The 15,879-nt window shown below is 37.7% G+C and overlaps 1 protein-coding gene across 1 annotated transcript in view; it reads right to left on the reverse strand.

Moving 5' to 3' along the window:
• Positions 1 to 15,282: 15,282 nt before the first annotated feature.
• LOC102475877 (olfactory receptor 5K3-like) overlaps positions 15,283 to 15,879 on the reverse strand; it is a 954-nt gene continuing 357 nt past the window's right edge. The window contains exon 1 of the mRNA XM_027766314.1: positions 15,283 to 15,879. This exon is cut by the window's right edge and continues 357 nt beyond it. Coding sequence (XP_027622115.1) covers positions 15,283 to 15,879 — 597 coding nt within the window.

Below are 15,879 nucleotides of genomic sequence, written 5' to 3' on the forward strand. Positions count from 1 at the left end.
TTTGAAATTTTGGTTTATAATGAGAAAGTCTGATGAATTGCAGTATTGTGTTGCATCCTAATTCCCCCATAGCACTTAATTTTAAGACACTGAAAAATTGTAAGTCAGTCAGAGCAGTAAGTATTTATGGTTGCTAAAATAAAAAATACGTTAGAAAACCTCACTTACCTAGATTTCCCTAAGAACTTCTTGCAAACTCATTGTTTCTTAATGTTATGAGTCTCATTGAAGTTGAATATGAACCTTCGTCTCTAAAACGTTAGAGAGTAAAGACATAAAAATCTAAGGGACTACTAGTAAGTCCGTGTCAATAATTACGTCCCTTACAACGCAAAGGTACAGTTTTCCGTCAAATTCTAAAGGGATTTGTCTGTGCTGACATCATTTTTTTTTGTAGAGCAAATTGGTTTTAAAAGCATGCTAACTGTGTGGTGTTCATTAAAGATGTCCTGGTGAGGTAATGAGGCTAAATTTAGCAAATGATCTTCACTGAAGTTGGTTTGCTGACCATCTTGGTGATTATAGGTAACTGACATAATTTTTACCATGCTGTTGTCCATTCTGTGCATACAATTTAAAACATGGAGAAAATAGTCTTGGGCTGACTTGACCCATTATGAGAAAGTGTGATTAAAACTATTCATGAAGGGAACCAGCAGTTAGCATAATGGCTATGTCGTTGGACTCCCACGTAGTCGACCGCGGTTCGCGTCCGGGACCCAGTGGCTTAAAACTCACGCCGGGCGCGTGTGCGTGAATGCCCAAGATCCCGAGAGGAGAATGGAGGAGAAGGGATTGTGGCATGACCATCCCCTTTGCGGGATGATTTCTCGCTTTCTGCCTCTAGTATCAACAAGGCTGGCCGGTGGCACGGTAATTGGGGTGATGGACTCCCACATGACTGATGGTTCAAGTCCCGGACTTGGCGGCTTGCTTTCTTTCTCTCTCTCTCCCTCCCCACCCTGTGTCCCTCTCTGGTCAAATTAAAATAAATATATAAATAAAATTAAATTAAATAAAAAAAAGAATGGTATCTAGAGGGGTAACTAGGAGATATGGTAGGTTCAGCCAAGATAATCATTTTCTTCATTCTACGAGTTGAGTGTCCTTAGGTTCTACAATGCCCTCAGTGGAAATTTGATATTATTAAGTCCCAATTTAAGAATCATTGAAAATGGTTCCAACAGATGGCATAATGTTTATGTTGCCGGACTCTCACGTGGTGGGCTGTTGCTAAAGTCCTGGTCCTGGCAGCCTAAAGCTAACACTGCATGTGTGTATGTGTGAGCATGTCCAAAAGTCTGAGAGGAGAATGGAAGAAAGGGGTTTATAGCATGGCCATATCCTAGGGGATGATTTCTTTTTTTCTGTTTCTCTGTCTCTCTGTTGAGTGCAGAAGTGTATAACAAAAACCTTTCTTAAAAAAAAGAATTATTTATATCATTCTTCTTTCTTTTCTGTCCATATCAGTTGTCCTTTTTAGTTCTTTTTTTTTTGGAGAGGTTTTTGCCATAGGGTGCATGCGCTCACCAGGCAGACAGAGAGAGACAGAGACAGAAAGGGAGAAATCACTCCCCAGGGGGATGGCCATGCTGCAATCCCTTCTCCTCCATTCTCCTTTTGGGATCTTGGGCATGCACGCACACGGGCCCGGCGTGAGTTTTAAGCCACCGGGTCTGGGATGTGAACCGTGATTGACTACATGGGAGTCCAGTGACATAGCCATTATCTAACTGCTGTTCCCGACCCTTTTTAGTTCTTACTTGTTGTTTCTTCATATCACAATCACTCTCAAATAAACTATATTTTTAGTTGTTAGCATGTATAACTGGTCACTCTTCCCCCTTCACCACAGTGATCATATATAGCTTGACAATGTAATTTCTTTGATATGCTCAAAAATCATAATTGTACAGCTGGTAGAGGGAATGATGGTTAAGAAGTGGACTCCTACATGACTGACTGTGGTTCACTCAATTAAAAAATGTAATAATAAATATAAAATTATAAGTAATTCTTAAGAATCATAACCGTTCTGCTAATATAACCCACATGAGCCAGCTGGTGGCAGTGGTTAAGGCAACTGGGTCTCTCATGGCTGACAGCATGGGTTTGAATGCCTGACCCAAGTCCCAAGAAATATATTGGGCATGTGTGGATATATGCCCAAAAACCTGAAAGGAGAAATGGGATTGGGTTGTGGTCATCTCCACAGAGGATGTTTTCTTAATTTCACTTTCTTTGTCTCTTTCTCTGATTTTCTTCAGTGAGTACATGAGTTTCTAGCAAAATTAAAAAACAAACCCCAAAATCTCAGGATTTTGTTGGCAGTGAGAGCTGATTTACAGGACCTTAAAAGAACTGGAAAGAAAAAAAAAAAAAACTAATAAACTATTAGAACTAATAAGAAAGTTGGCAAGGTTCAGGACACAAGATCAATCTATTAGGGGATTTATAAAATTTTGTGGACAAATTGAATTGAAGTATTAGTTTATTTTGGTGCAAAAAATAGTTAAAATCCATATATAGTTTTTTCATAATACACATTTTCCATGAAAGGTTTTGAAAACCTCTTGTATATCAGTCAATTGTGTTTCATACCTTTGAAATGAGGAACCCAAAAATGAAATTAAGAAAACAGTGTGGGACCAAAAGTTGGCCTGGCAGTCTTGATCTCACATGGCTGACTATGTGGTTCAAGTCCTGGACATTGTGACTTAAGAAACATACCAGGTGTGTGTGTGTGTGTGTGTGTGTGTGTGTGCGTGTGTATGTGTATGTGTGTGCATGAAATCCTGAAAGGAGACTGGAAAAGGAGAAACTGTGGCATGGCCATTCCCCCTGGGGAGTGTTTTCTCACTTTTCCTCTCTATTTCTCACTCTTAGTCTTTCTCTGTCTCTCTGGCAAGTGCACATGCCCTATAAGAAAAACAGAAAAACAAAACAATAAAACAATTCCATGTTCTACATCATTAAAAGAAAATGCTTAGGAACAAATTTAACAAAATAAGTGCAAATCTTACTAAAGGCTAAAATACATTATTTAAAAATTATGGATGATACAAAAAATGGAGACTTAAAATCTTGTATTCATAGTTTAGAATATTGTTGAAATGATAATATACCCCAAATTGATGTACAAATTCAAGGTATTCCCTGTAAAAACACTCTTCTTTACAGAAATTGAAAAGCTAATCTTAAAATTCACAGGGGCTTAGACCAGCCAAAACAATCTTAAGAAAAATAGAGTTCTTTTTTTTTGTTTTTTTTGAGAGATTTTCACTATAGGGTGCGTGCACTTGCCAGATAGACAGAGACAGACAGAGAGACAGAAAGCGAGAAATCACCCCTCAGGGGGGATGGCCACGCTGCAATCCCTTCTCCTCCATTCTCCTCTTGGGATCTTGGGCACGCATGTACACGCGCCCGGCGTGAGTTTTAAGCCACCGGGTCCAGGTCGAACCGCGGTTGTCTACGTGGGAGTCCAGCGACATAGCCATTACGCTAACTGCTGGTTCCCTGTTTAGTACATTCTAACTTAAAACATTTTTATGTGCATTGGTTCATTTTTATCTTCACAACAACCTGAAGATAAAGACATCACCCTCAATTTACTTATTTAAAAATTCAAGCTCAAAAAGTTGAAAGACAAGACCAAGTTGATGCAATTAATAAATGAATCTGCTCTCAAGCCCAACCCTTCAAATTTCTCATGCTGAATGCTTTCAACAGTATAAATGACACCGGTTTTTTGCTGTTTTGGTTTTAGGTTTTTGCCATGTGGTATGTGCGCTCGCCAGGCAGAGAGAGATAGAGTCAGAAACAGGGAAAGTGAGAAATCACCCCTTGGGAGGGATGGCCATGCTGCAATCCCTTTTTCTCCATCTCCTCTCAGGATTTTAGGGATGCAAGCACACATGCCAGTGTGATTTTCAAACTGCCAGGTTTTGGTGTTGACCTAAGAGTAGATATGTAAATCAATGGAAAAATAATTGAAATTCCTGAAATAAACACTCCCAATAAATCAGCTGATTTTTCAATAAAGATACCATATAGCTGAAAAAGGCATAGTTTCCTAAATATGACATCAAACTTACAGACACAAATCACAAAAATATATTAGACGTCACAAAAATTAGAAAACCTTTGCTTCGAGGACATCACCAAGAAAGGCAAAGAGAACCAATAGAATATGTTGGGGATTTTGGAAATCCTATGTCAAATCAGAGCCTGTAGACAGGACATATAAAGAATTTTCACAACTTATATTCACAAATTACACCTGCATAAAAGTGGAAAAGGATTTGAAAAGTCATTTCTCATAAGATGTCGTACATGAGGAGATGTTCAGTATTATTTGCCAGCAGGGAAATGCAATTCAAAGTCACAATAAAATACCACTTTACATGAACTATAATGACTCTAATGAAAAATGACAGATGATAACCAGTGTTGGTGAGGATGTGGCAAAATTGGAACCCTCATAGACGGCTGTTGGGAATGTTATAGGGTATGCTATCTGGGAATGCAGTCTGGAAATTCCTCAATAGACTAAACATAGTTATCATATGACCCGGCAATAATGTTCCTAACCCTATACTCAGTAGAAATAAAAACATATTCATGTATAAACTAGTACATAAATGTTCAGAAAGCATTATGCATAATTGACAAACAATCTGAAAGCTTATCATGACTGGGAAAGGACTAAAAGAACCAACATAGCATTGAAGAAGCAGAGAAGCAGAACAGAATTGCAAGATTACACTGCCCGATTTCACGATATACTATAGAGCTCCAATAATGGAGACAGCTTGGTTTACTGAAATAATAAGGACAAAGGTCAAGGAAACCAATTACGGAGTTCAGAATAGATCTACATAAATACAGTCAACTTATCTTTGACAAAGGAGTAAAGGCAATTTAGTGAATAACACATGGCCTTTTTACAAATGATGGGGGAAGAACTGGACACTCACATTTAAAAAAAGGAACATAGTTGTACACTGTGCATATCCCACAAACAGTAACTTGAAATGGATCATAGACATTAATATAAACCTAAAATGATAAAACTTCCAGAAGAAAACTTAGAAGAAAATTCAGGAAGTCTTCAATATGATTATGAGCTTTAAACACAACACCAAAAGAATAATCTATAAAAGAAAACTTGATGAGTTTAGGTTGTATTAAAAGTTATTTACTTAAGAAACACACTTTTAAGAGTATGAAAAGAGACCAGCAAAAAAAAAAAGAAAAAGAAAAGAAAGAAAGAATAAAGAGTGTGGAAAGACAAGCCATGGATTGGGAGAAGATGGCTGCCAAGCACATTTCTGATTAAGAACTTGTGTTCAAAATATACAGTGAATGACTACAGTCCACAAAAGTGAAAAAAAGTTCAAACTGCTGTTGAGGATTGGGAGCAAGAGGAATACACACACATATATATTCTCAGCCTACCAGCTGAAAGGGCCTGGAAACAATGAACTGCAGAAGTAAGAAGCATGCCCGTTACCCAGATCTAGATTCTAATGCCATTCTCCAATAAAAGGAATCAGAACATGTCTGAGAAATGGCTGATCCTAGAAATAGGTCAAGAAACACGTAGTATGAGCCAAAGCATCTTGTAGTGCCAGAGAATAAAAAGATGCTAAGATAATTTCAAAGCAAACAATGAAAAGTTATCTCATATACACAGCAATGGAATAGAAAGAGCTCCCAATGGGGACCAGCAGTTAGCGTAATGGCTATGTCACTGGACTCCCACGTTAGTGACCGCGTTTTGAGTCCCGGACCTGGTGGCTTAAACACACGCCAGGCACGTGTGCATGTGTGCGCAAGATCCTGAGAGGAGAATGGAGGAGAAGGGATTGTGGCGTGGCCATCCCCCCTGGGGGGTGATTTCTCACTTTCTGTCTCTCTATCTGTCTGGCGAACGCACGTGCCCTTTAGCAAAAACCTCTCAAAAAAAAAAAAGGAAAAAAGAAAGATGAAAAAGCTCCCAATGACCAAAGACAGAGTCATTTGATTCACACAATTAACAAAGTAATAACTAGATATAACCCAAGGTATAAAATAAATATCCATGTGTCCATACTGTTGTAAATAATGACGAAAAGAAGTTGGCCCAGCCACAGTGGTGCAAAAGTAGTGCCACTGCTTCGGGGATTGGAAGCTGCATGGGAGGCCTGGGATGGTTACAGTTGCCTGCACCTGATATCCCAGGTAATTGACAACTGGAGCAGGAAGATCTAGGCAGCAAGATTTTTTTTTTTTAAATCTATCTCTGTCTTTTTGTCTTTCCCTCTCTCCCGTCTCTCTCTCTCATAAAGGAAATAAATAAATAGCATGAATTCAAAAAAGTCCTGTGCATATAAATTCTAAATATATGGTAATATTTTGCCTTCAAGAATTTGACACTTAAGTCCCCACTGCTAAAGTGTGGAATGTGTATAGTGACTTCATTCCCAAGAGTTCAAGTTAGAAAGGGATTGGGAGCAGGGGAGAATCATTTAGAGTGAGAAACCTAGCAAATACTATCTTAGCCAGGTGGTCATGACCACAATAAGAGTTGATGTCATAATGATATTAATCTCTGATACCCGTGAGGATAATGGCACGCTACCTCTGTGGTCTTCCTCCTCAAACCCACAAATCTAGCATAATCATGACGAAACTATCAGAGAAATCCCAACTTAGGGACATTATTCAAAATGTTTGACTGGTACCCTCAAAACTTGGAAGGTCACTACAAACAAGGAATGGCTGAGATACTGACATCACCAAGAGGAGACTAAAAAGATGTTGACTAGGGACCAGCAGGTAGTATGGTGGTTAAGGTGCTGGACTCCCACATGACTAACCACGGTTCGAGTCCCTAACCTGTTGGCTTGCTTTCTCCCTCTCCCTCTCTCTCTTTGTTGTTTCTCTCTGGTCAAATAGAAAAATAGTAGAAATAATGATAAATAAAATTAAATAAATAATTCTTTAAAGAAAGGAAGAGACATGGTGACTAAATAAATATATAATGTGGTATCCTGGATGCAATCCTGGTACAAAAGAAGAATATTAAATAGAAGAATATTAAATATAAACTATGGATACAAGGTTAATACATTTCAGACATTATTTCATAATAATTTATCAACATTGGCTTATTAATTATAAAAAATGCACCATACTCAGGATCAGCTGATAGTGTAATGGTTATGTCACTGGACTCCCATGTGGTCAATTGTGGGTTGAATCCCAGACCTGGTATCTTTAAACTCACTCCAGGTACGTGTGGGTGCATGTCCAAGATCTTGAGAGGAGAATGGAGGAGAAGGGATTGCAGTGTGGCCATCCCTTCCAAGGGGTAATTTCTCACTTTCTGTTTCTCTGGAGAGTGTACTCTTCCTAGCACAAAAATCTCTCTAAAAATAAAAAGATTCACCATACTTATGCTAATAATATAGAGAAATCCGTGTGTAATATATGAAAACTCTCTGTATTTTCTTTGTAATTTTTTACAAATCTGGGACTATTTTAAAAATTGTTTTAAAGGTTTATTTAAATAAACACTTTGATGGGACAAGCAGTTAGTGTAATGGTTATGTCACTGGACTCCCATGTAGTCAACCGTGGTTCGAGTCCTGGACCCGGTGGCTTAAATTCACGTTGAGTGCATGTGTGTGTGTGCCCAAGATCCCGAGAGGAGAATGGAGGAGAAGGGACTGTGGTGTGGCCATCCCCCTTGGGGTGTGATTTCTCGCTTTCTGTCTTTCTGTTTTTCCGGTGAATGCATGTACCCTATAGCAAAAAGCTCTCTAAATATATAAATAAATAAATAAACAAACACTCTGAGGTAAAACTCTTTCTTTTAAGATTGAGTCAAAATATTAGAGTATGACATTTTTCTGCCTCCAAATGCAATATTCGATTTATGCAAGAACTGTTAGTGAATGATAATAGCATTCCTGAAAAATTATCAGGGAATGTGAAATTCAGACAGTATCCACTTATTGTCATAGAGATTAGAATTTTAGTTAGTAAGGAAACAATTTGTATTTACCAGTGTAAGATCTAGCGGGCTGCACCTTAACCATGTTATCAAACAGCATCAGCAGTCACAAGACAAACCGATGTTATGTCTCTCTTGTAACGCAAGAGGGAAAGCATTGCACATTTATTTTGCTATAATTATTCAACTTAAATCTAATTTTGAGGAAACATCAGAAAAATATACATTGTAAGATATTTTACAGGAATCTGACCTGACTACTTGAAAACATAAATGTCATGAAAGAAGAATAAAGGCAAGAGGATTTTTATCTAGATTGAAAGGGATTAAAAAATAATAATAACTGAAAGTAAATATAGCCTTTAGTTGAATCCCTGATTAAAAAAATTGTTATCTGGGATTATTTTGGGATCATTAGGAAAAATTTGAATGTGAAGTACTTACTAGGTGATTGTTTAAATTTTTTGGGAATAATAATATTATGACTATGTAAGAAGTGCCTTTGTTCTTTTGAAATATACACTCAAGTAACTGGTAAAAGATCATGATGGGACTGTCTGTATATAAGCATTATGTGTATGTTTAGATATATACATATTTATGTTTTACATTATGCACATACAAATTTGAAGATGGGTGAATGTGATGAATTGTTAAAATTTGTTCAATTGTTTTATAATCGTTTAAATGTTGGACTGAAAAATGATTATGGGTATTAATTGCATAATTCTCTAGACTTCTCTGCAGATTTGAAACTCTTCTAAAGTAAATTCATTGGAAAATGTTGATTCACACTTTTTGATTCTGCCCTACTTGTTTGCCCACCTTATAACTTAGCTTGAAAAATTTCTTCTCATGCTTACTTTACGTGATGTGTAGTGTGACTTAATAGTTAAGGACCTGTATTCTCAAGCAGATAGTCTGAATTTACTTTTTGGGCTCCAACGTTGCATTTCTGTGGATAAATTAGAAAATGTCTCTTTGCCTCAATATTTTTGGGGTAGAATTTGCTTTGTCAAACTTTAGTCAGGCTTTTGAACCTCCCAGATCCAGCTGTGCACTTTCACGTGAAATCTAGTTTTAGTAATAGTGCCACTAAGGCAGTTTAGCAAGAAATACCCCATTCTCTATATCTAATCACCTTTTTTTTTTTTTTTTTGGAGAGGTTTTTGCTATAGGGCACGTGCGCTCGCCAGACAGAGAGAGACATAGAGACAGAAAGTGAGAAATCACCCCCCAGGGGGGATGGTCACGCCGCAATCCCTTCTCCTCCATTCTCCTCTCGGGATCTTGGGCACGCACGCACATGTGCCCGCCGTGAGTTTTAAGCCACCGGGTCCAGGACGCGAACCGCGGTCGACTACGTGGGAGTCCAGCGACATAGCCATTACGCTAACTGCTGGTTCCCTATATCTAATCACCTTTGATAGAAATGTTTTGGTCCCAACCGTTGGTATCTAGTCATCCTCACCTACCTTCAGTGGAAATACTGTTAGGCTGATTCAAATAGAATTCTTCTTATGCTTGACATCTAAGTAATTTTCTGTCCAATGACCACTCCCATCCCCACTTACTCCATGGCTATAAATCTTCCCTGTTACTGGTCTATTAGATACCATTTCTATACTGGACCTCTCTTCTCCTATTACAATTGTCCTGAATAAAATTTGTCTTTACCACTTTACTTTCTGACCAGCTATGATTGTCCTCAGTAGTTTTTGTTGCTGAGATTTAGCTACAGTTCTAAACTCCATTGGATCTTTGGATATGATGAGATCTCTCAGTATACACAAGACCCATGTATCCAAAGGGCTTGCTCATTTGGGTTCACTGTGGTGAATCTGACTCCAAAATTTAGTATTCTGAATAAATGTCTGTTGAATCACGGTGTGGACAAATTTTGATTCTTTGAAACTCAGAGTCCCAGGTTTCTTTTGAAAGTTGCCTGCAGGGAGCAGAAAGTCTTCTTCCTGGCTTTCTGTGAAGCCTCTCTGCTCTTTATATTGGATCGTTTTCTCTCATGGAAATAATTCAGTCAGCTAAAAATTCCTTGTCTCAGTCACTTGCTGATACATGCATTACCAGTGTGGTCTGAACAAAGTCTATTTTCTTTTTCACTGACAGAACATTATCAAAAACTCCCTGGATCTCCAAAGACTCCTTTGGGGTCTCTCTTATTATATATTATCAAATTGGCCCATCTGAGAAGAGTCCTGGGGGTGGGGAAACATTTTGGATGAGGCTGGCAGGTGTCATGGAGGTTAAGGGTGACAGACTCTCACAAGGCCAACTGTGGTTTGAGTCCGGAACCTGGCGGATTGCTTTCTCGCTTTCCCTCTCTCTCTCTCTCTTTCTCTCTCTCACTTGCTCTGGCCCTCTCTGGTCAGATCAAAATAAATAAGTAAATAAATAAAGTTAAATAAAAAATTCTTAAAAATATTTTGGATGGACAATAGTCTGCTTATTTCACTTGATATGAAAAAGCTGGGAAATATGAAGTAAGTTAAACTTCATCCAAACTGCTGAGGCTTTTAAACATCTTCAGGAAAAAAATATAAGTGGCTAAATTTTTTAGCACCCTCATAGCTCCCTCATACTCCCCTCCCAGCTCTTCAGCATACTGATTTCTTCCAGATTTTCCTCCACCAGCTGCACTGGCAGTCCCAGAATTCCTTGTAACAGTAAGGGTCACTGGATCTCCATATCTGCAGATGGAGCCTGGGTTACAGGGAGTACCCACTCTCAAGCAAAGACAAAGGAAGAAATCATGTTTAAATCTTGGTGTCAATCTAAATGACATGATATTACTAAAGGCTTGCCAGGTCCCAGAGGAAAAGGAAAAGATTTACTGAACAATTTAGGATATTTCTTGGGACATACTCTCCAGAATTCTCTGATTTATAACAACTTATCCACCTATTAGTTGGACCTGGAGATGCCTCCTTGGGATTTGCAAAAGCCAAATGCATCACCATCTCTGAGGACCGTCATGAATCTTAAACTTTTTCTTATTTCACTCGATCTCAGATTCTCATTGTGACTATGCCCCACGTAAGGGGTGCTTTCTCCCTCTCCCTCTTTCTGTCTCTTTGTCTCACTCTGGTGAGTGCATGTTCCATCAAATTTTTTAAAAATTATATATATATATGTATTTAAAAGAGATATTTGCTATAGGGCACGTGTGCTTGCCGGTGAGACAGAGAGACAGAGGGATAGGAAGTGAGAAATTACCCCCCGGGGGGATGAACACACTGCAGTCTCTTCTCCTCCATTCTCCTCTTGGGATCTTGGGCACACAGACGTGTCTGGCGTGAGTTTAAGCCACTGAGTCTGCTGTGTGAACCATGGTTGACTACATGGGAGTATAGCGACATAGCCATTACAGCAACTGCTGGTCCCTTTAGGGTCTTTTCTTTTTAGTTGGCTACAGGGCATGTGTGCTCACAAGAAATTAAGTTTGTATTTTAACTGCTTATAATAATTTCATTTTCCATTAACTTTTCAAAGTCCCCTCACAATATATGACTATATGTATGTTTTATTTGTCACTTATTATTTATTCATTTTCAAATAAAATATTTTTTGACAAATAAACTTAAATGGTAAAAGGTTTATTGGATTATACAACCGGCAATAATGGTTAATTCCAGAGAATAATCTTTTTCTCTATGTTTGCTCAATTACAGCTTAATTTGAGTGTTGACTATGTCCCCAGGCTGATTTCCTTGTATATTTTAAAATTTTTAATTTTTTTATTAAGCATTTCCTGGGACCAGCAGATGGCATAATGGTTACATTGTTGCACTTCCATATGATTGACCATGTCTTGAGTCCCAGGCCCAGTGGTTTTAAACTTGCACTGGGCGTGTAGGTATATGTGTCCAGAATCTCAACAGGAGAATGGGGTAGAAGGAATTACAGCCTGGCCTTCCCCCTGGGATATTGCTTTCTGTCTCTATCTCTCTCTGTCTCTCTGGCAAGTACATATGCCATATAGCAAATTTTTTTTCCCAAAAAATTTGCTAGAGGGAGAGTTTACTCACTCGAGAGAGACAGAGAGAGAGAGAGAAAGAGAAAATGAGAAAGCATCCCCCCATGGGGGATGGTCACACCATAATCTCTTCTTTATTTTTCTCTCATTTTGGGATTTGAGGCATACATGCTCAAAATGTACACATCAGGCATGTTTTTTTAAACCACCGGGCCTAGGATTTGAACCATGTAGTCAGTCATGTGAGATCCAGTCACCTTAACCATTACACCATTAGTTGACCCTGGTTTCCCTTTTCATTATAAAATTTAAGTAGGCTGTGCTAAATAGATTTGTATCCAGACAGCATGACATTCAGAGAGAGAAAAACTCTGTGTGTGTGTGTGTGTGTGTGTGTGTGTGTGAATCTATCTCTTAAAATAAGGGATTTCCCAGAGACTTCCAGAAAAATTGCCTCTTCTACTTCACTAGCTCCAAGTAAGTGACAAACTTCCCCTTCAACAGATGTTTGAGATTTGGTCTTGCTAAGGGTTTGGTGGCATGATGCAGGAGTAAATAACAAAGTAATGGCATTACTAGAACATGGAAAGGAAATTTGCAGATGCAATTCTGACAACAAAAATGTGCACTAAAAGGGTATCTCTAAAAGAGACAACATCCATTTAATTCAGAGCTTTTTGTGGTCTCTGGAATCCTGGAGTTCTTTACTTTCTAATTAATTAATTAATTAATTTATTTATTTATTGTAGTTTACTGTAGGGTGCCTGAGTTTGCCTAGGAGAAACAGAGAGACAAAGGGAGAAGTCACCTCCCAGGGTGGATGGCCATGTCGCAATCCTTTCTCCTCTATTCTGCTCCTGGGATTTTATGCTTGAATGCACATGTCTGTAGCATAATTTTCAAGTCCTGGAGTCTGGGACTCAAACCATGTAGTAAGCCATATGAGGTCCAGTCACCTTAATTTTAATGCAACTGCTGGCCCCCTTTACATTCTTAAAACATATTGAAACTCTAAAGAGCTTTTGTTTATGTATATTTGTAAGTGTGTATATATATATATATATAATTATATTACAGACATATTGAAGGAGGGACCAGTAGGTGGCATGGAGTTTAAAGCAGCTGGATCCCACATGCTGACCGTGGAGTGTCCTGGACTTGCAGGCTTAAAAGATACACCAGGAAGGTGTGCATGCCCAAAATCCCAAGAGTAATATAGACTGTGGAGTGGTCAACCCTCCTGCGGATGACTTCTCACTTTCTCTCTCTTTCTGTCTTTCTCTCATAGCAAAATTTAAAAGAAAAAAGAAGGAAAAAAAGAAAAAAAATGATATATATGGAAAAGTTTACTGAATGCCCAAATATGTAAAGCACTGTTGAGTACTGGCTATAAATTCAGATATTATATGATTGATTTAGGAAGAGGGTAGGCCTTCATTTCATTAGTCAACAGTTACAATGTACTATTTGTTTTTTAAAAATGTTGCTTGAATAGGTGTATCCTTCTCCTTTTTTATAGTATTTTCCATTTTCTCATCACTTAATATATGTATTATTTAAATTATTCTCATTTACTTTCAATCTCCAATCCACTGCCAGATCAGTTTTCTGGAAGATACAATCTCACTGGCAGGAAAAATCCCAATGTTGGATGCCTCTACATAAATTTAGATTTTTTTAGGGTGGCATTTATGTTTCTAGGGAGCCTGATCTACTTCTGTCCTCACACTCTCCAAAGCTGTCCCCAGTAGTGCATAAGCTCGTTGGTTTTATTCTGTCGTTTGCCACTCTCAATCCCTTCTGCTCGTCCCATGCTCATTTACACAAACATTGATTTTGGTCACGGTAATTCCTGTTTTGCTCAAAATATCAAAATGTTTTAAATCTTTTAAAGCACGGTTTACTTCTGATGCTACTTAACTACATATCACAGGCAATGTGTACTCCATTTTGTGAGCTCCCAAACACGTGGAGAAAAGACAGTATTGATTCTAACTCAAGCTCCTTCCGGCTAACCTGGATGAACTTGGACAAGCTAGTCAGTATTTCAAAGGACAAGGTTTTTGCTAAGGAAAAGCTTAAAAAAAAAGAATGCCTATTTGGTAGGTAGCACATATGAGAAGCCTAGCTTAGTGCCTAGAAGACAGTATATTCTCAATTAATTACTTTTTCTTTCATATTTGAACATCTAGTATATAAAAAATATTTTTAAAATGTTTAGGATTTTCAATATTTTCTGCATTATTTATGCTTGAATAGTGTTTCTGTCTTTTGGTTAATGCTATAAACATATCAATAATTTTAACTGCTATCAGTGCAGGACTTTAAAAAATAATTATTTATTTAATTTTATTGGTTACTATCATTTAATTTGCTACAGGGCATGTGCACTCACCAGAGAGAGACAGAGTGAGAGTGAGAAAAAGAGAAAGGAAAAGTGAGAAAGAAAACTGCCAGGTCTGGGGTGCAAACCGCAGTCGGCCATGTTGGAGTCCAGCACCTTAGCCACCATGCCACATGCTGGCCCAGCAGTGCAGGTTTTTGACAAGTGAGAAGAATAGGATACCAGGTAGGAAAGTGTTTGATTCAAGTATGTATTCAGGAATTTCACTGTCAGAGATGATAAACAAGCAGACTACGAGAAAAAATGAAAACCCATGAGGATTTCATTATGCATAGCATCATTTCAAACTACAGAGTATATATATATACAGATGTTCTATTTCAGAAAACCTGAGGGTCAAAAAGACTAACACTGAATACAAAAACATTCCTGATTAATGAATACATATTCTACATAAAAACATATTCAAACATAATCTCTTAAAGGTACTCAAAGTTGAGAATAAAATTAAAAAATGCAGTTTACTTCTGACAGATGGCATTGCTTAAGAGAGAATTAGGTTTGAGAACTTGAAATTTGTCTGCATTTCTGATTATGCTTTAGGATCCCAGTAATTTGCTAATAATGTCAAGTGTACACTTCTTATGTGCCGGCTGAATCCTAGTATTTGCTGGAATATAAATTTGTTGAAATTTGAAATGATTACATTTTGACACAATTTGTAACCTCAAGATTAATTCCTTAGTTCATTACTAATAAACACAAGTAGCTTAGAATTTGAACATTTTTGCAGAACTCTTTTCCAATCTTACTTGACCCACATATCATCATGATTTAATAATTTAATTCTTTGTATGCAAGGTTGCAATTTTTTTTCATTGTCTTAATATCCTTTGATTTAGAAAGTTTTTCAGTTTGGAATCAGTTTTCCAGAGGATATGAGACTCATTTCATAATGTTGCAAAATTTTCCCTTTTTCATTATTGTTTTCATAACATTTATTACTTCCTTATTTCTTAAACTATAAATGAAGGGGTTTAATAAAGGAATTACTATAGTGTAAAACACAGCAACGGGAATATCTTTATCTCCTTCATTAACTGAACTTGGTCGAGCGTACATAAAGAGAAGAGAACCATAGAATATTGCAACAGAGAGAAAGTGGGATGCACAAGTTGATAAGGCTTTACCTCTCCCCTCTTTGGATTTCATTGTGAATATTGTGAAAAGGATGAAGAGATAAGAGATTAGGACTATAGTAATAGTAAAAATTTGAATTGACCCTGCCAAGATAAATAATATTAATTCATTGATATATGGGTCAACACAAGAGAGTCTATATAATGGAAGAACATCACAAAAAAAGTGACTAATTAGATGAGATCCACAGAAAGTTAGTCTAAAGAGAAATCCTACTTCAATCATGGGATGCACATTTCCAGCTATGTAGGCCCCTGTGATCATCTGAATGCAGAGTTTCTTGGACATCATGGTGTGGTACTGCAGGGGGTTGCAAATGGCCACATAGCGATCATAAGCCAT

Source organism: Tupaia chinensis, unplaced genomic scaffold, assembly GCF_000334495.1.
Source record: "Tupaia chinensis unplaced genomic scaffold, TupChi_1.0 Scaffold142351_1, whole genome shotgun sequence".
Classification (NCBI taxonomy): Eukaryota; Metazoa; Chordata; class Mammalia; order Scandentia; family Tupaiidae; genus Tupaia; species Tupaia belangeri.